The 25,113-nt window shown below is 30.2% G+C and overlaps 1 protein-coding gene and 1 long non-coding RNA gene across 3 annotated transcripts in view; one reads left to right on the top strand and one right to left on the bottom strand.

Annotated features, from left to right (window-relative positions):
• Positions 1-67: 67 nt before the first annotated feature.
• On the bottom strand, positions 68-20,183 carry LOC139431549 (uncharacterized). Its single transcript, XR_011641631.1, has 4 exons — positions 19,963-20,183; positions 19,792-19,912; positions 4,852-5,007; positions 68-373 (listed from the first exon to the last, which is right to left on the bottom strand). It is a non-coding gene; the product is annotated as an uncharacterized lncRNA (long non-coding RNA).
• Positions 212-25,113, top strand: part of LOC111417236 (serine/threonine-protein kinase gek) — a 31,151-nt gene continuing 6,249 nt past the window's right edge. Inside the window, exons 1-26 of one of the 2 annotated variants that reach the window (XM_023049459.2) lie at positions 212-413; positions 479-603; positions 988-1,119; positions 1,177-1,340; positions 4,871-5,021; positions 5,085-5,139; positions 5,574-5,779; positions 5,838-6,046; positions 6,100-6,374; positions 6,449-6,942; positions 7,222-7,335; positions 7,451-7,600; positions 7,795-8,005; positions 8,060-8,234; positions 11,451-11,557; positions 13,312-13,353; positions 14,007-14,230; positions 14,299-14,500; positions 14,769-14,861; positions 18,709-18,902; positions 19,130-19,409; positions 19,465-19,890; positions 20,249-20,437; positions 20,490-20,675; positions 20,737-20,845; positions 20,908-21,064. In XM_023049459.2, coding sequence (XP_022905227.1) covers positions 212-413; positions 479-603; positions 988-1,119; positions 1,177-1,340; positions 4,871-5,021; positions 5,085-5,139; positions 5,574-5,779; positions 5,838-6,046; positions 6,100-6,374; positions 6,449-6,942; positions 7,222-7,335; positions 7,451-7,600; positions 7,795-8,005; positions 8,060-8,234; positions 11,451-11,557; positions 13,312-13,353; positions 14,007-14,230; positions 14,299-14,500; positions 14,769-14,861; positions 18,709-18,902; positions 19,130-19,409; positions 19,465-19,890; positions 20,249-20,437; positions 20,490-20,675; positions 20,737-20,845; positions 20,908-21,064 — 4,872 coding nt within the window. The remainder of the gene's footprint in view (positions 414-478; positions 604-987; positions 1,120-1,176; positions 1,341-4,870; positions 5,022-5,084; positions 5,140-5,573; positions 5,780-5,837; positions 6,047-6,099; positions 6,375-6,448; positions 6,943-7,221; positions 7,336-7,450; positions 7,601-7,794; positions 8,006-8,059; positions 8,235-11,450; positions 11,558-13,311; positions 13,354-14,006; positions 14,231-14,298; positions 14,501-14,768; positions 14,862-18,708; positions 18,903-19,129; positions 19,410-19,464; positions 19,891-20,248; positions 20,438-20,489; positions 20,676-20,736; positions 20,846-20,907; positions 21,065-25,113) is intronic. The other variant, XM_023049464.2, reaches the window with a different exon arrangement.

The following is a 25,113-nucleotide window of genomic DNA, read 5'->3' as shown; positions in this document are numbered from 1 at the left end:
TGACCTATATACCTTATAAATTGATGTTATGGAAATGAATAATTTTTAAAATCATTAAGCAAGTAAATTATTCAACAAAAATTTCTCTTTAATCAATCATTTTTTTGCGTTTGTGAAGTAACCGTTTATTCTTGTATATAATTACGATTAATTGTTATTTTATATTTTCTTAATAATTGTTTTGTTTAGGCAAATCTAATGATTTAACCAGATGAGTGAACTAACGGTGGCAGTCATGCCAGGGGAAAAGCGGCTTCGGCAGCTCGAGGCCCTATTCCTGGGTGGGCCCGTGCAAGGCAGGGGGCAAAGTCTCAGCATTGAAACCCTGATCGATGTTCTACTAGTTTTGTACGATGAATGTTGTAATTCGAGCCTGCGAAGAGAAAAGACAGTTTCAGATTTTATCGAATTTGGTAAAAATTAAAACTAACATTAACACAAATTTCATTACTTATAACGATTTGTTCTTTTTTAATAGTTAAACCAGTTGCAACGTGTATTAAATCGTTGCGATTGATCAGAGAGGATTTCGACATAATTAAAGTTATTGGGCGTGGTGCGTTTGGAGAAGTATGCGTAGTTAAAATGAGGGGATCCGATAAGGTGAGTATAGTTTTAAAAAAATAAAATTACTTTTTTCCGCCTATGATGATAAAGCTGAAATGAGTGGTTATAAGTAAGACTCAACTAATATCTTAAAATAAATTCCCTTGTAATCTTGGTGTTTAACGTTTTAAAATTGATCACTGTAAAAACAAGGGTAGATGTTACCATAAAGTTTCTGCGGAATAAATGTTTTTGAGTTTTATACATTTGTTATCAAACTTATGGAACAACATTCGAAAAAAAAACAAAGATGTTAGTTACTTTTACCATATAAGTGATATTTCTTTAGTAATCTGAGGCAATTTTTAAATTAATTATTAAATTAATTAAATACTATTTAGGTGTTGACTTATTTCAACTTATTTAATTTTTTTATTATAGGTGTTTGCAATGAAAATATTAAATAAATGGGAAATGTTGAAAAGAGCAGAAACTGCGTGTTTTCAAGAAGAACGAGACGTGTTAGTTTATGGTGATCGAAGGTGGATAACTCACTTGCATTATGCGTTTCAAGTAAAATATAATTATTTTATTAGTGATCTAAATAATTAATCAACTTTTCTTGTTTAGGATGACTCTAATTTGTATTTAGTTATGGATTATTATTGCGGAGGAGATTTATTAACTTTATTGAGCAAATTCGAAGATAGGCTTCCAGAAGATATGGCGCGATTCTATATCGCCGAAATGGTTCTCGCCATTGATTCAATTCACAATTTAGGATATGTACATAGGTAAAAATAATATTTTAAAATTTATTGATTATACAAATTTACAAATATCAGTCAACAGTTGGACATGAGAAGACTAGAGTGTTTTTATGAATTATAAATTGTTTTAAATTTGAAAGAAATTTATAAAAATCTATATTATCCGACAAGTTGTATTAAACTTCACTGAATTCATTTATAATCCCGCTGAATTATAAATGTGTGTGTGACAAAGATATGGCACAGAACATACAACAAATGATCTGTAATCTATCTATCTGTCATACTACGCATTTATTTTTAGTGTTGACCATCATGTTGGTTTAATCTGTTTAATTAAAAACATTAATTTATTTTTATTATTGTTTCGGTTTAAACAGAGTTTGTATAAAAATATAATTTGATATGGTAATATGTTTTGTCACTACACAAGGCAACTAAAGTTTTAGGTCGTATGCAAATCAGCTACCTTGTCTAAGCAAGAATGAACTAATTCATCATGAATATATTAACACAGAACTAATATTAAACAGCACTGAAATTATTCTTCACAAATATCGTATAGAATTAGAATATTTTTTTTGGATAATAGATAAAATATTAATATAAATATAAGTAATCGACTTTGTAAAACCTGTGTAAACATGGTGGAAGAGAGATGTTGGAGCAGTTACTTTATAATGTCGATTCACCAGAAAATGAATTACTCATGACTGCTATAAAATACACCACTTTGTTAAAACATTGTAAAATCTTTATTCAGAGTATTTCTTATTTAATGTCATAATTAACTGTTGATTTCTCTTTATTTACTATGCCAGATAATTTAGAATGTTTTTTCTATATACTTAATGAATCATTAAATGCAATTTATTTTTGATAGCGGTAATTGCGTTATCATAACGGAAATGTTTTTATCTTAGCCTTGAAGCTCCAAGTTAATTACTGATATTAATATATGTTAAGCTACAGAGCTAATCTTGTTTTTTAGTATGTCTAATGTTTTTTGTAAAACAATATACGATTGCCATCTGAACATAGAAGAAGAATCTGAAGCAGTTGTACTTTAAAGACTTTACTTTGTAGGTGTTGGACATGTATGTTATTGCATATATTAAGGACGTTTTTTATGATGATAAGATAATGTCCCATTAAGGAAGAGATACAATTAGATGAGCAAATATACATAAGTGCATTTCATTTTTCATTTTTTTTTTCATTAAGATGCAATTAATTTCAAACATTGAGTTCATTCACTACTATTTACTGATGTTTTCAAATATACATTCACAATGTGCAAAACTTCAAAATGGACGGAAAATGAAAATCGTATTAGGGCACGTTATGGCGTGAGTTACTGCGCTGTGGACATTCTAGCATTCGTTACATCGGTTAGAATTAACTAGGAGTACATTTTAATTGTTCGTAACAATTATATCTTCTATCTATGAGGATCTAACAAATTAGAAGAAAATTAACAAAAAATTTCTGTTTTAAGAAAGTTTTGATGAATCATTCAACAAAAATGTACTTTTTTAAAATGATTTATACAATCTTTTAGATTCAAATAGAAAATGGCAATACAATTTATATGTGTACCAAAGTTCAGGAAGATTGGTAGAGTAATTTTTGAGACATTGTGTCCAAGAGTTGTAAAAATGTAGTTATAAGAAAATCGTCTTTAATTTTCGAATAATATACTCTGATTCTTTCTAATTTCAATGTATCGACTAATCTACAATTCCAGGACCATATATTTCATGGATAGTGACTCGTTGTGTGGCGTCTGTCAAATAACTCGTCTATTTTTCTCCATATTTTTAGCTTCCTTACCAATAAAAGTATTTATTGAATTCATTATTTTTGAAAAGTCACTGTCATTCATTAAACAGACTAGCCGCAATATAAGCAGAAATTCCGACTATTTTCAAGTTGTATATGATTCCCAAACAGCTGAGCTGTACATTGTCTTCATAAATTGTACATATATGTTTTTATATGTATCAGTGAAGTGGTAGAGGATCCTTCACTAAATGATCTGATGCAGTTGGTTTTCTTGGACCACGCTCCTTAAGTAGTGCTGATTCATCAGCATTGTATATCTGGTTAGGTAATAGCTTAAGCTCGTTCTTTTTTCCATAAAATTTTTCAGAAAAGGCTGAACCGCTGTAGGATCGCTTGACAGCTTTTCCTCACTATCCTTTTAATCTGCGAATGCCATACCTTTCTTTAAATCGGTTAAGCCTGGTTGGCATAAATTTGTATAGCTTTTTCCCTTTGAATAGTGGTGGTTACGTTCACGTGTCTTTCTCTTTATGATAAGAACCATCTATAAACTTCTGTTTCCATTAGGGAATAATCGGAATTGCGCAATTTACGTTTTGATGTCAAAATAGAAAGCCCAAGGTATCTTTGCGAAATGTAATTCCGATAATAACTAAAATCTGTTAATGAACAAATAAACTACATACCCCATTATTTTATCCTTATTGCTCTTAATGTTCGATTACAGGACCCCTAAGCCATTTAGATTACAAGATACCCAATGTTAAAAGGCAATATTTCAATGTTGTTCGCATTACAAGAAAATTTGAATTATTGACGGTTGGGATTTATTGGGAATTGTAAATATATTAATAATTTTCGGCCAACCAACAACAACTTGAACAACAACAACTAAGCCACAGTATACAATATAGAAATTTGAATTCAATATTTTCTAAAGTTATGATCCAAAGATTTTAGGTTTATTGTGAAATCGGTATATACTGTTGTCATCATGTGGATTCAACAGAATTTGTTTTTAGTATCTCCTGCACAAGTTAGGATAGAATATATGCAAGCATAATATAAATAATGTATATAAATCTGGTGTAATAGTAAATCTAAAACTGCAGTAAAAATTTTAGACCAAATTCCTATTTAGCTTATCTTATTCACAAAATGGCAAATATCAAATAGAATAGCAAAAAGAATTGCAAATAGAATTGTTTAATATTCGTCTTGAATCACACATGCACTATATATTAAAAGCATGACTTAATTTTCTGCTTCTTGAGAAATTGTTTAAGTTATTAAAATTGTGCTGGTTTGAAAGAACTATCTTGAAATCATTGAATTGTTTTTTAAATGATCATTTTCCCCTATTATAATTTTATGACAATTTATACAAAAAACTGAGCTGAGATTTGTAATCACCTTTATCTGGTCATGTCCAAAACTATAAAATGCCAATGATGAAAATTGTAAATGATCAAGTGTAAGTAAATTGAATTATCCTTTGTAAATCTTGGTGATTAATTATTTTAAAATTATTTACTGTAAAAACAAAGGTATAGAAGCCACCAATTTTTCGATTTTATATTTTTGCATATGGTTTTCAAGTTTTAACCTATGTTTTTGAGCAAAATTGGAACATTTTTAGATCATATTTCAGGTTACTTACATTCACAGTGATATATTTTTAGTAATTTGAGGCATTACTTATTTTAAATATCTATAAGAATGAATTTAATAAATTTTGGTTTGTACTTACATTTTATTGTATGTTACAGAGACATAAAACCAGACAATGTTTTATTAGATGCTAACGGTCATATAAGATTAGCGGATTTTGGAAGTTGTTTGAAGCTAAATGAAGATAGCACTGTACAGTCGAATGTTGCTGTTGGTACACCAGATTATATTTCACCTGAAATTTTAAGGGTAAATAATATCTTTTTTAAATATTAAATCATATTTTTAATGTAACCAATTTTTATATTATAGGCAATGGAAGATGGACAAGGAAGGTATGGTCCAGAATGTGATTGGTGGTCATTAGGTATGTAAAATTTAAGACTCAGGGCCGGATCAATCTATCACCTATTTTGGTTGTTGTATGTGGTCTATAATGAACTATTGCGTATTTTAGAATATTCTTTGTGGAGTCTTCAGTTCATAAGAATTCGTGCTAAATTTTATATCTCACACGAATGACTACTCTAAGATATTATGATTAATACATTAAATTTAAACATCTTAGCGCTATTTTACCTACCCTTTTTAAATTTACCCAACACATAAATCCAGTTCTTAGCCAATGAAAGCACATATTAAACATGTATTAATTGTAGATTTGGTTGATAATGATTAAGTAGTAAAATAAAACAAAAAATCATTGAAAAGGGGTGCCTCTTAGGCTTCATGATTAATCTGGCCCTGTTAACATACATTTTGTGTGATTATTAACCTTACACTTTTTTAAAAACAAATTAGGTGTGTGCATGTACGAAATGTTATATGGCGAAACGCCCTTCTACGCGGAAAGCCTGGTGGAAACGTATGGAAAAATTATGAATCATAAAAACTACTTTGATTTTCCAACGGATATTGAAGTAACCGATAGTGCAAAAGACCTTATTAGAAAATTAATTTGTACCCAAGATTTTCGATTAGGTCAAAACGGAATAGAAGACTTCAAAGTTGGTTAAAACACTTTTTTTCTGACTGTTATTTTAATTGTGATTTTGTTTATTCTAGAAACATTCTTGGTTTGAAGGCGTTGATTGGGACGGAATTCGCGATAGTAACGCGCCATATATACCAGAAGTATCCAGCCCAACTGATACTTCAAATTTTGATGTTGATGACGCTGATATACGAACCTCAGATGCTGTACCTCCAACAACAAATTCTGCGTTTACTGGGCTGCATTTGCCATTTATTGGATTCACATTTATGCAAGGATGGTAAATAAAAATAAATTTATAAGTATTATATTCTAAATATTGATTTTTTTTAGTTTAACTTCTGATTTGGGTATGATTGTACCATCAAATAAGACATCATTGGATAAACAAAACATGAAAAATAGCGGTGATATTAGAGCATTATCATTTACATCAGAAAAAGAAATAGAAAAGCGAATGTCCCCGGATGGAACGCGAAAATTACAAGATGAAATCAATGTGCTTACAAAACGAAATTGTGAATTAGAATCTCAATTAAGAAGTTTAGAATCGACGAGCCAACAAAATAAAGATATACACATTGATTCCTTGGATGGAAGTGAGACTTGTAAGTTAAAAACATTTTTTGGTTATACATATTTTTAATTTAATTATTTTAATCTATCTTTAATTATTTCATAGTATTGAAATTAAAAGACATGGAAAAAACAATACGGATTTTAAAACAAGAAAAAGATGAAGTGTGTAAAGACAAGATGGATCTTCAAGAAAAATTAAAATTACAAGATAAAGAATTGAAAGACGCGGTTGCACAGAAAAAACTTGCAATGACCGAGTATACGGAAGTTAGTGATAAATTATCAGAGCTTAGACAGCAAAAACAGAAGATGTCGCGACAAGTACGGGATAAGGAGGAAGAATTGGAGACGGTAATGCAAAAAGTTGATGCATTAAGACACGATATTAGGCGGGCGGAAAAATTACGAAGAGAATTAGAATCGAGGGTAGAAGACGCACTGGCAGAAGCGACAAAAGAACGAAAATTAAGGGAGAGATCAGAGGAATATTGTAGGCAAATGCAAGCTGAATCTGATCGGTTACGAGTTCGAAACGAACTTGGACCAAGAGACCAACAAGATGCTTTGAGACTTAAGGCGGAACTGGAGAAATTAGAGGTAACAAGTTTAAATTATTATTAATATTCTCTAAATACTAGTTTGAGTCGTACTTTTATTTATAGAACTATTACAAATTTTTGATTGTTACAGTGAAGTGATTCCTGGTTTAATTTTTGATTGGTAAAAGAAACGCCAAAATTTTTGTCTTGATTTTTTATGTAACATGCAAATAAAATTATACAAGTTAAAACGGCCAGTATTCTTTTACTTAAATTTTAAACTGTTTAATTACAAATAATTTGTAATTTTTCATTTTGGGTGTAATATTTTTTTTAGGTTCAGTACAATGAAAGTCTCACTCAACAACAAACAAGGTACAATATGGAGATGTCATCATTACGTGAACAACTTCAAGAAGCGGAAAACCACCGTGATCTTTTAGAACGTGAGGTAACTAAAATTTTTACTTGTTTCATATTTAGTACCATTTCTGTAGTAAAAGATTCATTAGAATTTATGATTTTTAGTGTTTTCTGTTATTTTTATTTTCATTTTTAAAATTAAGGTGCAATTGCTAAAAGAAAAACAAGAAAAATGTAGGCTAGAAACGATCACGGATGCCGAACAAATGATAGACGAAGTGAATCATAGGCACGAACGCGAGAAACAGCTATTACGAGAGGAAAACGTTAAGCTATCATCAGATGTAGAATTTGTGAGTTTTTGTCGTCTTCAACGTTTTGTCTTAAGCGTTTGTGCTTTAACCGATCGTTCTAAACGTTTGTGTTAAACGTCTTATTTTATTTCCTTGTTAACACAAATCCTCACACAGCTTTTTGTGATTATATAAATTGCTTCGAAATAATATTCATTACTTTTCTTTTAATTAGTTTATTTTTTATTCTTAAGCTTTCCGAAACTATGGAACGGTTACAAAACGAACGAAGGACAATAGAAGCGGAGTACGATCAACTCCGCGGCAAACAGGAAACGTTGGGTCAATGGGAATCGCAACTTTCCGAAATTATACAATGGGTTAGCGATGAAAAAGACGCTAGATCCTATTTACAAGCATTAGCAACGAAAATGACTGAAGAATTAGAATATTTGAAACATACAGGTGCGTAGTTTGAAAACTATGAATAAATAAATATAAATAATTTTTGGTTTGAAGGTGTTTCAAATGCTGTTGGTGCGGGAGATAAGAATTGGAGAAATAGAAGATCGCAGAAATTGGATAAAATGGAGCTTTTGAATTTGCAAAGTTCGTTGCAGTCGGAGATTCAAGCCAAGCAAGCTATTAGTGAAGATTTGAGTAAAACAAGGACTGAATTACTCGCAGCGCAGAAGTAAGTTTTGTTAAAGATTTTATTTATACAGGAAACCTATATTTCAAATATGAATAAAGATCTTTTGCCATGAGTAACTATATTACGTTTTAAGCGCTCTCATTGGCTAAAAACCGAATTTATCTATGTACATATAACAAATATTGTAGCAATTGAAATGAAGAATTTAAGCTTTCTTTATTACATCTGCTACATCGTGGATCAAGTCGTACATCCAGAAACAGCTTTGATTGATACTTTCCTAAGACTCAATATTACGCAGTGAAAAAACAACTTAGACAATTCAGGTGGTTGTAAAATTTGGTAATTAATATGATATTGTATTAAATAATACTAATGTGGTACTGATAGTAATAGGAAAAATAATTTACATAATTATAAAGATTATTAATAACAATGCCACTACAATAGACTGTTTGCTCATTTTCACAAAGATATAAATATTAAAGAAACGATAAATATTATTTTCGGTGGCTTCTGTACCGCGCCTTCCAGGAAATGTTATAACTCTTGGGATTTAGCGTGGTTTTTAGCCAATCGACCGTCGTTCGTCTAATTGTCACAGACATGCTTCCGCGGCTTCTTTATCAATACGTGGGTGGGTAATTTGTATGGGTTTTCTTTATCATATGAGTGCTATGTGTCATGATTTATTAAATTATTAAGTTTGTTACATTATCTGGTGTTTAAAGTACTTATGTTCGTGACGCATTTCGAAGTGGTTTTCAGAACTACAAATCATCGATGTCTTGGTTTTAAATAATCTCGCCACCATTTTATTGAGGTAAAATCGACCTTCTTTGTCTTTGGGTAATCTTCTGACAGTGAAGAAAGGTTTTTCAGACATTACTTTTTCTCAGCTTTAACTTGTAGCATGAAAATACCCATTATCTTACTACTAAGAGACTTCACCAAGTTTTACATTCTCCTCTAATTACAAAACCAGTTATTTTCGAGGCATTTCCAGCAAATTCTTCATCTATTGTAATTTTCAAATGATTACGTTTGTTATGTGATACAAAATTCTTCAGCTTGACACAAAATTCTAAATTTTTCTTCTGGTTAGTCTATTTTAGTCCCTATCTTTTTTATTGCTTCCTTATTAAAAAAGAACTTTAAATATAACATTCCTTTAAAAATGAAAGCAGTAATAAAAATGTTAAGCAAATTTTTGTAAGTAATGTTAAAATAACTGTTTTAGTAATATTACATTTAAATGAAAGAGCGATTAGATATAGAGTAATTTGAGATATTTTTGTCTAAGGGAGCCACTGTACGTCAAAATATCCGTAAAATGGCTTTACCAAGATACTTTAGATGCTTTACTTAAGATATTTCTTTACCATCAATCTTACATAAAGCAATTATTGGAAACCCATAGGAAGCCTCATCAATAATTTGTGCATATATTAATTTCTTATAAAAGAGGTTGTTTATTATAACAGGTTTATGCAGCAAAATTGATTTTCCATTGGCATAATTTGTTTGTTGTACTTTTAATTTGTTTGCGACTGTGTTTTGGAGAGTTCTGTAATGTTTTGCCGCTTCTGTAACCCAATTTTTCTGTTAGAAAAACGCTAATGAGCAGTTACTAAAGTAATAACACTCTATTTATCAAAATGTCCAACAAAATTAGTCAAAATTACAGGATTTTAGAGAAGCAATGACGCAAAGTTTTCCCAATTTTGAGATACACAAAATCAGACAAAACGACTGCAATCAAAAACTTAGGAATGTAATAATCAACTCACCACAAACGTTTTGAGATATGCGTTCCGGACGAGACTCTATAGTATATTAAAAAACGGACAAAACAGCACAAAAATTATATAATTTTTACAGTCACCTGATAAGCAACATGTAAGCGAACACGTTTCTAGTCTTTTCAAGTGCTATCTTGTGAAATTTTAAAGCTTTTGCTCCAAAATAAGCTGTGGCACACACAATTCGACAATTAATATTACATTATATTATATTACATGTTTTATATACACAACGTAGTTACTTCTGTTTCAAACATACAATTACTGTTAGCTATTGTTCACGCTATCAAAGCACGTGCTGCTGTGTGGTATACCCCGACAATTACTAAATCGTATTCACTTGATTGCAATTTTTAGTAATTTTCGTATCCTTGAACCACAAAAAAATGATTAGCCAGAAATAACACTTTGTGTGACGTGACTCATCTGTCTGAACGCGTTTCAGTACTATTGATAGGCAGCAAACTTAAAATATTTTCCAGATAAATTTTAAAAACTCTTATATGGAACCTATTGTTGGCAGATTGTCTTAATTCAGTCCGTATCATTTGATCCTTATCTAACAATCATTTGTAAAACAATTATAATACTCATATTTTTGTACAAAAAAGTTTTATAAAATATCGATTCCTAGTTAGTTTGTTTCCTTCTTTATAAGAAGTTTGACTTTATGGCAGTAGACTAAACTCTTGAGGTTTCATACATGGAAGACGAGTTCTAAAGAAATCATTCAGTTTGAAGGCAGACATTCTTTTGGGTACTTTTACATATCTTTTCTTGGTTAGATTAATCAAATAACTTTTCCTTTATAATAAAATATATTTCTTACGTTTTTCCTTTCTTTTGTGATAATAGTTATATACTCCTTTGAAATTGTTGTGATGAGACTTTGAATTCATTATCGCTTTTTTAATCCGTTATTATGTTGAAGACGTTGAATGGGTTGAGCAGAATTTTAGGTATTTTGGAGAAGTAAATGTTTTACTATAAGAAATCTTTCGTCGAAATGGGGTGCTCTTTCAATAGCAACCAAGGATTTTTGTCATTTTTCTTTCTTCAACCTTTTTAATCGACAATTACTAAAATTTCGGAGTTGTTGTTTCGTCAATATATTCAAAACTTTAATATTTTCTTAATTGAAAAAAATTTCTGAAATATTTTTTATACATGGCATTAAATTAAAAGATAAAGCCCCGATTACTTTATCAAAAATTGACCGGAATCTAAATTTTTATCATATATATTTGATACAAGTAAACCTGACTCATTTCAAATTAATCATGTGGAATGCAAAATTGTGTAAACAATCAACTAACAATACATAGATAAATACAATCGCTCTTTGCCGTTATAAATGTTTTGCAACACCTTTAGGCATCACTTAAATTATTACCACCGTGTTGAAAACATTTAATTAATGTTTTTGTTTTATTTTTTAATAACAAATTTATAGAGAACTACGTGAACAAAAACAACGATTTGATGCCTTAGCAGTGGACTCAAAACGAAAAGAGAAACACATCAAGGAACTACAAAACAGATTGGATTCTGGGGAAGGCTGTAAGTATTTAAAAAGAATTTACACAACGCTACTATTTTAAAGAGAGAGAGAAAGCTTTTTTTCACGATTAGGATTTCGAGTGAAAAGCGTTTCGTTTATAATAGGCTTTTAGCATTAATTTGTTTACACCCGAAACATTGCGGCCCTACTTTCTCTAAATACATTTCGAGACGTGGATTTTAATTCTAAAAGTATGGCCGCGGTGTATATTAGCACTCCCAGGCGAATAGTAACAGTGTGTATGTGTATATTATTTAGTCGGTACATGGTTGCGACAGCTGCCTTTGGTCATCGGAGTTACATCCTGCTTCTGGGGGATTATGTTACTGCTATTGCGACTGTACAATTAGAAACTGTACGATATACACGCAGGTCCTAAAGGCATACAGGCTGACTTTATTTTCAGTGTATTTCGCATAAAAAACAATTCAAAATATCTTTTTTATGTTTGTTGGGTTGAACGATGGGATGCAGAAAAGACATATAATAAAAAAAAAAATAATTTAAAAGTAGTGTGCTAAATGAGTTTTATGTAGAAACGATTATTTAAAATGAAATGAATGACTTAATCATTTAGTATAAATTAATTTATACTAATACTTTTTTCTTACATAAATACATTAATAGACCTATTATTTCGCACACCACTGTATCTCATAATTACGTATCTTATATTTCCACATGGCGCTACATAAAATGTCAAAGAAGTTATATCGAAAACTAACTACCATTTCTTGCAATGGGGAGATGATTTCGTATAATGTTTAACATGTTAAGCACTTAAATGCAAAGAACCGTCACATTTCCTGTATAATCCAGACTCTTCATGAAATAACCAATTTCATTACAAGACTGTGATATTAATGATATAAAAATTAGCTGCGCATAACCTGGGATGCGGACATTACTGGTAATCTAGTGCAGAAATTGATTTAACTGTGTGTCAAGGAACTCTAAAGTCTTGAACGTGAATGTAGAATAAAAGTCATGCCTTTTATTTTTTAATAATTAAAACTAATTACTGAAAATGATCAATGCGCATTAAATAAATTTTAGTCAACATTTTTATACAAAAGTCTTTAAAATGTAAAGATGTTTTATACATTCATTTCATTTATAAAGAATGATTTTTACACAGAATCTTCGTTAAACACACTTCTTTTGAATGTAGCGGGTTATTATTTATTATTTTATTATACTATCGTTATTTAAGCTTTTGCTTCTTAATTATAAAATATAGCATATATTAATATTGGATTTTGATTATTTAAAAAGGCAATCTGCAAAATTGCCACCTGGAAATTTCAAATTTCCTCATAATAACAAAAACGTGATTCAAATCGAAACTGATTTTTACAGATTGTTTACATTTAATATTTTAATTTTATTTCGCATTTTTAGCATTTATTTATTTTTTTAATTCCAAAGAATAATTCTTGCCGTTGAACCCAACAAAAAGATTTAAAAAATCGAAATACGCGAATGTTACATTTTTTTTAGTTATAATTTTTTAGCTGTATGTTTTTACCAAGTACAAAGGGTAATTTTTTTTAGTTTAATAGCAACGTTTATACCTGCTTTTTGTTTTGTTTTTTAATTTTATTTACTGTTATTACGCTGAGAATTAAACAAATTCAATAAAGATAAGATAAAAAGAAAGGAACAAATTTAGAGTTTATTCAAATTAACGTTACAATTTGGGACCTATGTGTGGTACAAACAAGTAACTCTGTAAATACACTGTTACATGCAGCAAGTTCCGGAATTTCTTCATTCCTACGAAGATCTGTTAAGGGTTCGTTTACCAATTGTATTTTGTTTTTTTTTCTCTTTTATATTTTTTGTAATACAATTTAGAGCCTGTAATGTTTTTATTTTGTATTTATTTATTTTGATTTATTTAATTGCTTGGTTTTGTTCTATTTGCATTTTATAGCTTGGAGTGCTAATATTTTACACTGTATACAACAATTAAACGTGTTGATTTTTCTTTAAATAGGATTTTTGCTAACTAATTTTTTAAATTTATGTGACGTTTGCTGTAAATTTTTTGAAGATTTGATTATGACCAAATCTAAAAAGCAAAGAAGTAACTCAAAAAGTAATTATTGTATTATTATTATTTATAATTTTACTGTTCATTATGTTCGTTTTGATTTATGAGTCATATTTTTATTAAGATGCCAGAGCGACGTTTGAAAAGAAAAAATTAAATTTTTTGCATGTAAATCAAGTATTAAATAAAAAGAAGACTTTATTATATATATTTTATCTTATCTCAATAATCTAAATTAAATTTTTGAATATAAGCTTGTTCTATTTAATTAATTATGTTAATTAATAATATTTAAAGAATGTTGTTTCCAGTCTTTTGCTTTTAGTTTGTTTTTGTAACGACACAACAGTAAAAATAGTCGTTAAAAAGTTAAAATATTCTTGTTGATTTAGTTTTAGAACGTCCGCCTTCTCAGATGTCTTATTTGGAACAATTTTTAAAAGAAACCACCAATCAATCCACTCAACAATCACAACAGCACAACTTGCGTCAATACGAGCAACTTACCTCTCAAGGATTGTATCAAGGGGGATCAATTGAATCTGAAGAAGGCGATATTGAAGATAACAGAGACGGAATGGCTAGTTCAAAAAGTAATTTATCTGATATTAGCATGGTAAGATTTTAATTTAGAGGGAAAACAATTTTTATGGTGTTTTAATGAATTTTCTTATTTTTTATTAGGGTCACGATCCTCATTCACCAAAACATAAATCCCATCAATTTTTGGTCAGAACATTTTCAACACCAACCAAATGTAGTCATTGTACTTCTTTGATGGTTGGATTGATGCGTCAGGGAATGGTTTGCGAAACGTGTGGGTTTACGTGCCATACCGCGTGTTGCCCCCATGTACCTCCAATTTGTCCTGTTCCACCAGATCAAAGTACGTAAATTTAATGGGTTTATGGAGAATGGTTAAAGTTTCATTTAAGTTTTTCATTCGATTAATGTATTTATTTGGATTTATTATTAAATTTTGATGCGAATTTAATGGTTTTAATATGATATAAAGGAGGTTTTAATTTGAAGATATTTAATGGGTATAATTCAGAATTTGTATTTTTTTAATGTTTTAAACTTTGAGTTAATAAGAAAAAAAATATAAACAAAAGCAATATGAATTATTTGTAACATGAAAATGTTTGTTTTAGCTAAAAGACCATTGGGTATTGATCCAACTAGAGGTATTGGTACAGCTTATGAAGGTTATGTTAAGGTACCGAAACAAGGCGGTGTTAAAAAAGGTATGTAACAAAATATTATGTTTAATTAAAACGCGCTACTACCACTCATAGTTAAAGTCATAGTATAAGTTAGATTTATCATATTTATTTTATAGTTATTGGTACCTGATAGATTATATTTATGTTAAATGTAACTATAGAATAAAAGCTGCTTGATTTAGTAGGTAATGGTGACTCAACCTAAATTCAATCAAACTTATTCCCTGATTTCGTTTAATACTACATATACAAACATTATATATAGTGATCCGAAAATTTAAACAATTTGTTGTTCTATAAAATGGTTACAGCTATTTTAGCCTGTAGCTTGTTATGTTGTGAGGATTCCCAAAAAGAATCTGTTTCGCGTGAATTACATAAGCTATGGCTGTACCCATAGGAAATAAATTTTCATATTGTTAATGCAGAAGAAGTATTACCTTATCAAATAACCATTTATCTACATAACAGTGTCATTCTGATACTCCATAATTGTTAGTTGGTTTCAACATTGCTTAGTACTTCGTTGCAGTTGAAGTTAGTGGTTTCATTAGCTAGAAACTTGATCACCAATGTAGAATTAATTAATGTGATTGTTACAGTATACCATTGCTGTTTTGACTTCCCCACTGGGAGTGCTACAGAGAGATAGTTTTTTTGAGAGTGTCTAGGTTTCTGTAAGTTGTTTCTGAGCTCCGAATCTAAATGTTATTTTATAGGATAAAATGTGAATAATGAACACTCCATTTAAAAAGAACTATTGCAATGACATATTCTTCCTGCGAACTCGACTAGAAGCAATTTGAATGAGTGAACCCAAATTTTTCACATATTGTGGCTAAAAACATATGACAGAGTTTTCATTTTTCAGTAGGTGTTGGAAGTAATAGATCCACAATAACTTCCATATTTTCTTTTGCACTTTGTTTCTTTGTGACCGTCTTTCAAATCTTAATCGATTTATTCTTGGACTCTGAATAAATATTTGTCTATAATAATGTGAGCATTAATTGATTTTAATTCTAAACTGTTATTGATTATACCAACATGCTGAAAGTTCTTTTCTGGCTGCTGTGTTTGTTGTTAAATTGAATACATAACCTTTTAATACAAACCTTTTTGCTCAATTGAAAGATACCAAACTTTAATCCATCTATGAACATACCCTGGAAATTATGGAAGTTCCTAGTGGTGAAGTTCCAGTTCTTCTTTTTTACTGCCTCTGCACTTTTTTTGAAATACTTACATCACCACTCTTTGAAATTTTTGATTTCTTCGTTTTGTAGTCGCTTCACTTTGAAACAAGGCTCACGTTTGGTGAAGAGATTCGGTCTAACCAGGTAATCGAAAATATTGATGTATAACTTGAAATCGGTCTGTCATAGTCAATGTTAAGAGAAATCTGGTTAAAGTATGGTTTCTATTTTGTCCATCGCAAGCATTAGTAACGACATGGACATGTTCAAGGTAGATGAATATTATTATTAATTATATTATTATTTTATGAATATTCATCTACCTTGGACTGGTTTGTTGTAACTTGTGTCACTTGTATGAACGTTTTGTAACTTGTGGAGATGGTCTCAATAAAGTCCACTATAGCAGTGCAAACTTACTTTGGACTTTTCTTTGCTTCTTCATCTATATATCTATAGAAGATGTAGCTACCACAGCCATTACCTGAGATAAAACATTTCTTGTACTGGCATAAAAGATAGGGGCAAGTTCTGCATATAAACAAATATGATACCCATATGAAAAACAACGGAATGTTAACGTTCAAAGGCTTATTAATTTCAATGATTGGATATTAGTTTATATGAAAAGAACTAGTTATGTGGTCAAAGAATGTACGACATCCGGTTAAGCGATATGTTTGAAATTCTATAATTAAATTTTTCGTAATTACAAAGATACACATTAGGCTTGCTACGTTGTTAGTTCTACGTTGTCACTTGAGTTCCTAGGTCGATCAGATAAAGGTTATATATTTGAATAGATACCACACAGAGAATTGCAACTCCAACTTCATCAGAATTAACTTATTTTCTTTGATTTGTTAATTCTTCCATCTTTTTCTTTAAAACATCGCAACCATCAAGAAAAGATAAAAGTTCCGAAGATTTGTTATTTCTTGTTCAAAATAATACAGGATTATTAATTAAAAGTGAATCAGAACATAAAACGAACAAATTATATTTAAAAAATCCGCTAAACTCACATCCGTAACATCACTACTTACAATTAGTTGAGACCAACCTAGAGAGATTGGTTTCACTAGAAGGCTGTTAGTTAAAGCTAAATAATATGTACTTTAAATTCTGAGTTACAATTTGATTCATTATGGGCCACTTTTACCATCTCTTAGCCAATGAGAGCGCTTAAAACTTATCATACAGATGCTTATAAGGAAGATTGTAAAAGAGGACCTAAGAGAATAGTTGTGAATTTTATTTATTAATGTTTAAAGTTTATAATAATTTATGTGTTAAAGAATGAAAGAAGAATGACAAAAGGTTTTCTATGTATAGAAAAGATGGAACATTACTTATATTGGTCTTAATGTAACATTAATGTAACTATGGAATAATTTAAGAGATCACGACCTCCATTCGGCACACAAAATACGACATCAAGATAATATGTCTATAACTTATCTTTATAGCATTAATTTAGATCGTTCCAAGTATAAGTATTTTCAATGAAATCTAAAAATATAGCAGCAAGATGGCATACCTTTAGGAATGCCCCCTGAAATTTTATAATATTCACCATTAAAGGTACACAAATTTTGTTTAACTATGTGTTTTACAATGTTATCAAGTTATGTTAATATCCCTAAAAGTTTTTAAATTGAAGTTTAAGAGTAATGAGAATATTGGCTTATAAATTGGTGATATCAATTGAAACAAAAATCTTGATTTCAACATTAATATTACTAATAGAGATCGAAAAGTTGCAGATCGAATAGGTATTTTCAATTTGTGTAGTTTAGACAATGAAAAATGGTTGAATATAGTCGGGCTAGAAGAAATGAGAAAATACTTATTGTTAGAAATCTTTATATATATTTTATGTAATATATATTTTTTTTATTTATGTAATTACTTTTAAACGTGGTATTTTGCTTTTATACAATTAGTGCTCTTTTGATGTCTTCCAATACTTGGATATATTGTTAGGTTGTAATTGAATGCTTTTTACGTTTAATTTACAATGTATTATTCTTTAGTTGTGAGTTTTAAAGTATCTCCTTTAAAAAAATTTTAATTTATACAATTAAGGCTCACTTAATTAATTTGTCAAGAGGTGGTAAAAGTGGGCCTAATTATTATTCTTTATTTGCAACTGTAAGTATTTTTGTTAGTACATCAATATTTTGTAGGATCAGTTATTTTCAATGAAATAGATAAAAATTTTGCAAATATTGTAAATGGAAAAAGAAAATTACTCTTATCAAGGAGTGACCCAAATAGATTCCACTCCAAGTGGACAGTATCTATTATGCGCATTTATAACTTAGCGAGGGTTAAAAATGTCACCTCAAGTTAATCCTGTTCGCTTCGTACATCCATACACACTCAAATCTATTTCACTCCATATCGGTGGTTAGTATCGATGCCAACTTAAACTAAGTTCTAATAAGTTCCTTGATTGCATGCTTATTAGATGTGTGGAGGTGATAGTATACGCGACTCAGCAAACTATAACTTAAAGCCTAACTATAAATATCATTGTTTTGGTAATAACGGGTCTTGCAAAAAATTGTACATTTTCTAATTTAATGTTATTTTGTAAAAAATGTGATATTTCATTCTTCTATTAAGCTTTGTTGCATGCATTTTTTCATTGTTTGTCTCTTTGTTAGGTTGGGTTAGACAATTTGTGGTTGTATGCGACTTCAAGCTTTTCCTTTACGACATATCGGCCGATCGAAATGCCTTGCCGAGCGTGCACGTTTCGCAGGTCCTTGATATGCGGGATCCGCAGTTTAACGTCAACAGCGTCAAGGACTCGGATGTCATTCATGCCAACAAAAAGGATATTCCTTGTATTTTTAAAGTAAGAATTTTAAAAGTTTTCAAAATATACTTATTATGTAATCCGTTTTATAATTAGATTTATGTATTTAACATGTTCAGTCTCGTCATTCCTTATTTATTTTGTTTAAAATTTGGATAAATTTGGCATCCTACTAATTTATATTAAAATTTTTATGATTTTTAATCCATGATCACTTTAATTATAGTATAAGTGTATAAGAAATATATTTTTTTAAATTAATTTAGATAACAACATCGTTTTTGGAACACCCTGGTCCTAGAAACGTAACATTAATGTTGGCCGATACGGATGTAGAGAAAAATAAATGGGTCGTAGCGTTATCCGAATTACATCGAATAATGAAACGAAATAATTTACCAAAAACGACGATTTTAGTCGCTCGCGAACTCATCGATAGTTCCTTAACCCTATTAAGAAGCGCTTTAAGTGCGGCAATAATCGATCCTGATCGTATCGTTCTCGGTACAGAAGAAGGATTGTATTGTGTTGATTTAGATCGATCAGGTAATTTCTCAAACTCCTTAAAATAAATAAAATTAAAGTATTTATGTTCTTTCAGAAATTGGTCGCGTTGGAGAAAGCAAAAAAATATTTCAACTTGATTACATAAGCGAAGAACATCTTTTGGTAGTCGTTTGTGGTAAACAACGACAGGTTCGTTTGGTTCCAATAAGAGCATTAGATGGCGATGACACAGAATGGATTAAAGTAGCCGAGAGTAAGGGTTGTTCTGTGTTAACAGTAGGGCCGGTTTTAAGAGCACCGTTAACGTTTTATTTGTGCGTTGCTGTTAAAAAACAACAAAATCTGACTACTGTTATGGTTTATGAAATTACGCGAACTAAAACTAGGCATAATCGACTTAGAGATTTACAAATGTACGTACCAGTCCATTCTATGCAATTACTTTCTGATGGAAGATTATGTGTTGGATCGCCATCATCGTTTATGGTGTATAGTTTACGTGATGATCAGCCACCAATATGTAAGTATAAATTTTATTTGGCCTAAAAAAATTGAATGACAAGAAAGAATTAAGGATTTTAATTGTGCTTACTTTTAAAATTTGATACATCCTTTAATTTGTGGTTTACGCGAACACGAATATCACAAAACTAATTTGAACTCTATCAAATACAAAAATGTTGGTTTTAATTTTTGGTCGGGAAACCAAGTTAACTTATCTTTTTTGTGTTGATAAGAACCAGACATAATATTAATCATTCCATTGTGCCATTTAATCGTAATGAGTTCAGAAGTTGATAACTATTTAAGTTTTATAACTTTGCTAAAAATATCCTTTAATAATTTATATTAAATATTAATAATTTATTTGTTTTTAGCTTTATTGCATCCTGAAAATCCTTTATACAACACACTTTCATGTAGCGTTGTTGAAGCATTAAAGGTCATAGAACTCCCACGCGGAGAATATTTATTGGTGTTTGGATCATTGGCTGCGTATGTAGATCGATTGGGACGACGATCTAGAGATAGGGAAATTATGTATCCTGCTGTTCCACTTGCTTTGTGTAAGTAATTTCTTTTTGTTTCGATTGGTTTTATTATTTCCTTCTCAATTAGGTTACCGAGATGGACATTTGGTTGTATACAGTGAAACTCACATCGATATTTTCAATTGTGCCTCTGGCGAATGGGTACAAACGTTGAATGTTAAACGAGCAAAACCTCTCAACGAAACCGGAAGTTTATCTTTGTGCGTTTTGTACGATTACGTACATTTATTGTATCTTTCGAATATTTATCAACGTAAGTGTAAAAGAAATTTTTTTTGTTTATGCTATAAGTGGTTTGTTTATTTTTTTTTTAGGAGAACTCATTAATTTAGATAATATAATCATTCAAGATAGGGATGGTCGGACCATACAAAAACCAAGAAGGAGATTTTCTATACGTGAAGGCAATAAATCTCAGAGAATGTAGGTTTTTTTTAATAGCTGTAATGTTTAATAATTTATTTATTATATTGTTTCAATTTTAGTAATTCAGATAGACGTTCGAAATTGATATCAGCACCAACGAACTTTAATCATATAACACATATGGGACCAGGTGACGGTATTCAAAAACAGAGATTAATAGACTTGACCACTAATTTGGTGGATTCCTCAGAACAATTACCATCTCATCATCAAAGGGTAATGTATATGTTTTAAATTTAGTTTTTAATAAAGTCGCATTTTCTTATAATTATTGCTATATTATAGCAATAGTATAGTGAAAGATCACGCAACTGCTTTTATTCCTCAATTTACATATACAGTGTGTCCGTAAAGTAACGGATATAGGCGATAAAATCATTATAAACTGTTTGTGGAAAAATTTTGCATTAAGGAGGTCAACTACTTACTAACTTATTTTTTGACACTTAGAAAATTATTTAAAACAATCGGTTACCATAGTTACTCATGGCTACTGCTATTTTTATTATGTCAAGCAAATTTGAAGAAGTTAATCTTTGAAGTAATTTTTCTCGAAAATTTTCTTATGTAACCAATATTAATATTGACTGTACTAGATTCAGAAAAACATCCTCTTTCATATTCCGTAATGAAAATGGGAGATTGCCATTTGAAAAAAATATCGATGATGTCATAGCTCGTTTAAAAATGGTGGAAAAAATTTTAAATCTACACCAAAAGATTGCAAAAAATTTAAATCTTTAGACCCGTTTCAGGGATTTTTCCATAAACCGTTTATAATGATTTTATCGCCTATATCCGTTACTTTACGGACAACTGTATATATATTCTTAGAAACCTTTAAATGGAAAAAACTGTGGAAAAGTTTTCTGCAATCGCTGAATGTTTCTACTTAATTTTTCAATTTGATAACTTGTGGTTGGGGAAGAACGATTCGTTATATGTATAGAGGTGTCCCGTATCTTCCGCGTCAGAGTATTATACAGTTATAGGATACTAATTTACTAATTACCTACGTACGGTTATTTAAATGCCTCCACGTATCTACTGACTGGAAGTCTAGCCCCCAATAAGAAAAAAATAATTTTGATTAAATTCGCTATAACTAAAGAACGGTTCGACCGATTTTACTGTTATACAGGTGTCTCGTATCTTCCGCATCAGAGCATTATACGCTTGAAGGATGCATTATTCTGAAGCGATTTTGCTAATAAATTTTTTTCGAAGTGTTTATAATAACTGCACGGGGACTGTTTAAAAATGTCCAATAGCGGATTCACGAATTCACAGAAAAAGTTTATTTCTTTTTCCGTGTCGAATCTATTGGTGTGAGTACACGTGAGAAACGTCTTATGAGCGGCGCGGCGGACCGGCCGAGGGTGGGGCCGATTACCTGAATCTGATTTATGATCTGCTATTGGACGTCGTTAAACAGTTCCCGTGCGGTTATTATAAACATTTCGACAAAAATTTATTAGCAAAATCGCTTCAAAATAATGTATCCTACAACCGTATAATGCTCTGATGCGGAAGATATGGGACACCTGTATTTCAGTTGTGTACAAGTGCCTACAACATATATTGCTGAAATTTAACTACGTTAGAAAAACTAGAAAGGCGGTAGCAAAAAGATGTGTCTTATTAAACTAAGGAAATAAGTACTATTTTTTTTATAAATTACTAATACTGGTTGTCAATTATTGAGGTATATGAAATTAACTGAAATTAAATTCACAAAAACGTAACTATGAATATTCAAATTTAGTTTATGACATGTTCGATATGCTTGCCATGAATGGTTACAGACGACGAACAAAATTCTGCAAAACTTGCTAAAGTATCGAGATATCGATTCCTTCGATGACATCTTGAGTAATAGTTTGACGATTATTTAGTAAAGTTTGTCTTTAATATTTCTCCAGAAAAATGGGTTACAAAGATTGACATTAAGTGAATATGGAGGCCAGATGATTCCCATTCCAGTAGCCTCTGTGTACTTCAGAGCCAACATATATTCTTCAAAGTGCCTTTTCAGGACTTTAAACATTCTATTGGTCCAATTGGGCTGTGTTCCAACTTCTTCTTCATGAACCACAACGATTTGATCACTTTGGATAATAGGAATAATATGATTTTTAAAAATTTATCGCACCAATTAGTCAGCGATCAAATAGTTACTCATTTTGGAGTGGAGAGACTTCTTGATCGCGAACTGGAGTTATCCCAACATATTCAATCGCCAAGTTTTAACACTATTTCTATCACAACTTTGTGTATATCTTTTTCGCTCAAAACATACAGTCAAATAATAGGGTTGGTTATGAACAGATGTTCGTTAACTGTGATATTTGTCGCTGGCTTAAAACAGTTACGAACTTATCATGTCTCAAACGTTGCCTTTTATCAAAATGCAAAATTCTACTAAGAATTTTAATGGCGGAATTTAGTCTTATTCCATAAAAATTTGCGATAATCACAATATTGAAAATGGAAGATTGAATTGTATAGTTTCAGTAAAAATGTAGTGCATGAAGTTGATAAACCTGTTAATCGGTTTACAAATAGACATGTTAGAGAGAAGATCTGTAGCGATTTATCTTCTGTGCAAACTTTTCTAGGAAAAGTCACCAAAAAAATGAATGATTAAATTGAATTAAAAAAAATATTAATTGAAATTTGCTCCGAAATTGATAAAAAAATGCAGGAATGACTTCCACTCTTTTCATAAAATAGTTTACTATACAAGAGAAAAACTTTTAAGTAGAGAACAACGTTAACTCTTCGTCAGATCTACGAGTATCCAGTAAATAACCGCATGCACTTAGTTTGTTGATAGATATCTCAGCAACCATTGTAAAAAAATGCGTAAAGTGATCATTTCTAAATAATACACGTGATTTTAAAAATTTTCGACTCTGCAGTTTTTTTTATTGCTAGTTAAATGAAAAGAATAACTGAGTTTCGATGATGAGTAACTGGAGGTTCTAATTTTTTCCCAAGTATTATACTTCGAAATTACTTGGAATTTCGACAGGAAATAGCATGATATTTCGTAGGATGCTGTTATTTCGAAAACGCAGGAATGGATTTTAACGCAATTTTTATATACTTTATCAAAATCAAGTTTTTCTATTTCTGTAGAGTTAGTTAAGTAGCCAGCAATTAATTTCATAGAAAAACAAATTAAGCCACACCTTACGATGCTACGTAATGGACAAAGACAAGAAGTGGAAACAGAAAGTCGTCAACATAAATTAATGTCGCATTTTTATATCAATAAACTTAGTACTTCTGCTTCTTGAACAATAGGAGATTTATATTTCTAAAGCATTTTATGTCCGAAGAGGCACTTAAGATTTAAGATTCATATCTAATTTCTATAAAACAGCTCTGCTTTGAAATTAATATATTATTGTTGAGCAGAAAAATAGTTCTTGAATTTATTGCTGCAATATTTATCAGGTGATAAACTATGTGTTTTACATACAAAGTTGTCGACAAGACTGACTCATATTTGCCCTTGACAAATTTAACTTGCTCAAATAATTATACAAAGGACCCAAAAGTATTTTTAGATTTTATGAAAACAATTACACCTTTATTTACAATGACTCGCAAAAGAAATTGTAGAATGTGTCTTCGCTTCTTGTATCTTCTTCTGAACGAATATTTTTTAGCATAAAATTCAAAAATATAGTATAAATAATATTCACCTCAACTAAAAAATAACAAGTTAATTTTATACAGGTGCCCATTATGTATGGAGTATCGTATATATCTAGGTAGGTATCAACTTTATAAAAAAACATTTTATACAAAAGTTGTTTAATATTTTATTTGCCATAATAAGACAGCATTCAATTGTTTTTATTTCAGAAAACAAATGAGCAACGAATAACACTTGAAGTCTTTTAAATGGCAATGTACCCTTTCGTTAGGCTTATTTTATAGAGATTATTTTTTAAAAAAATGTAAAAATTGTTTATTATGAAAATTTGACTAATAAGATTAATCTAGATATCCGAGATCGTCAAGTACCTCGTAGTACCTCGAATTATTGCGAATGTACACTAATTTTTCGTTTATTTGTTTTATTTTGTATGTAAATTTAATTTACGGTAATAATTCGAGCTACTTGACGATCTCGGATATCTATGTCATTAATTAATTTTTATTAATAAACAATTTTTACATTTATTCAAAAATTTTCTGATGTAAGGGCACAAAAATTTTACGTTATCGTAAAGAGAAAAGTAATCTCTATC

The sequence above is a fragment of the Onthophagus taurus genome, chromosome 1, assembly GCF_036711975.1.
Source record: "Onthophagus taurus isolate NC chromosome 1, IU_Otau_3.0, whole genome shotgun sequence".
Lineage (NCBI taxonomy): Eukaryota > Metazoa > Arthropoda > Insecta > Coleoptera > Scarabaeidae > Onthophagus > Onthophagus taurus.
Note: the sequence above shows the minus strand (reverse complement) of the source record. Positions and strands in the feature narration are given on the sequence as shown.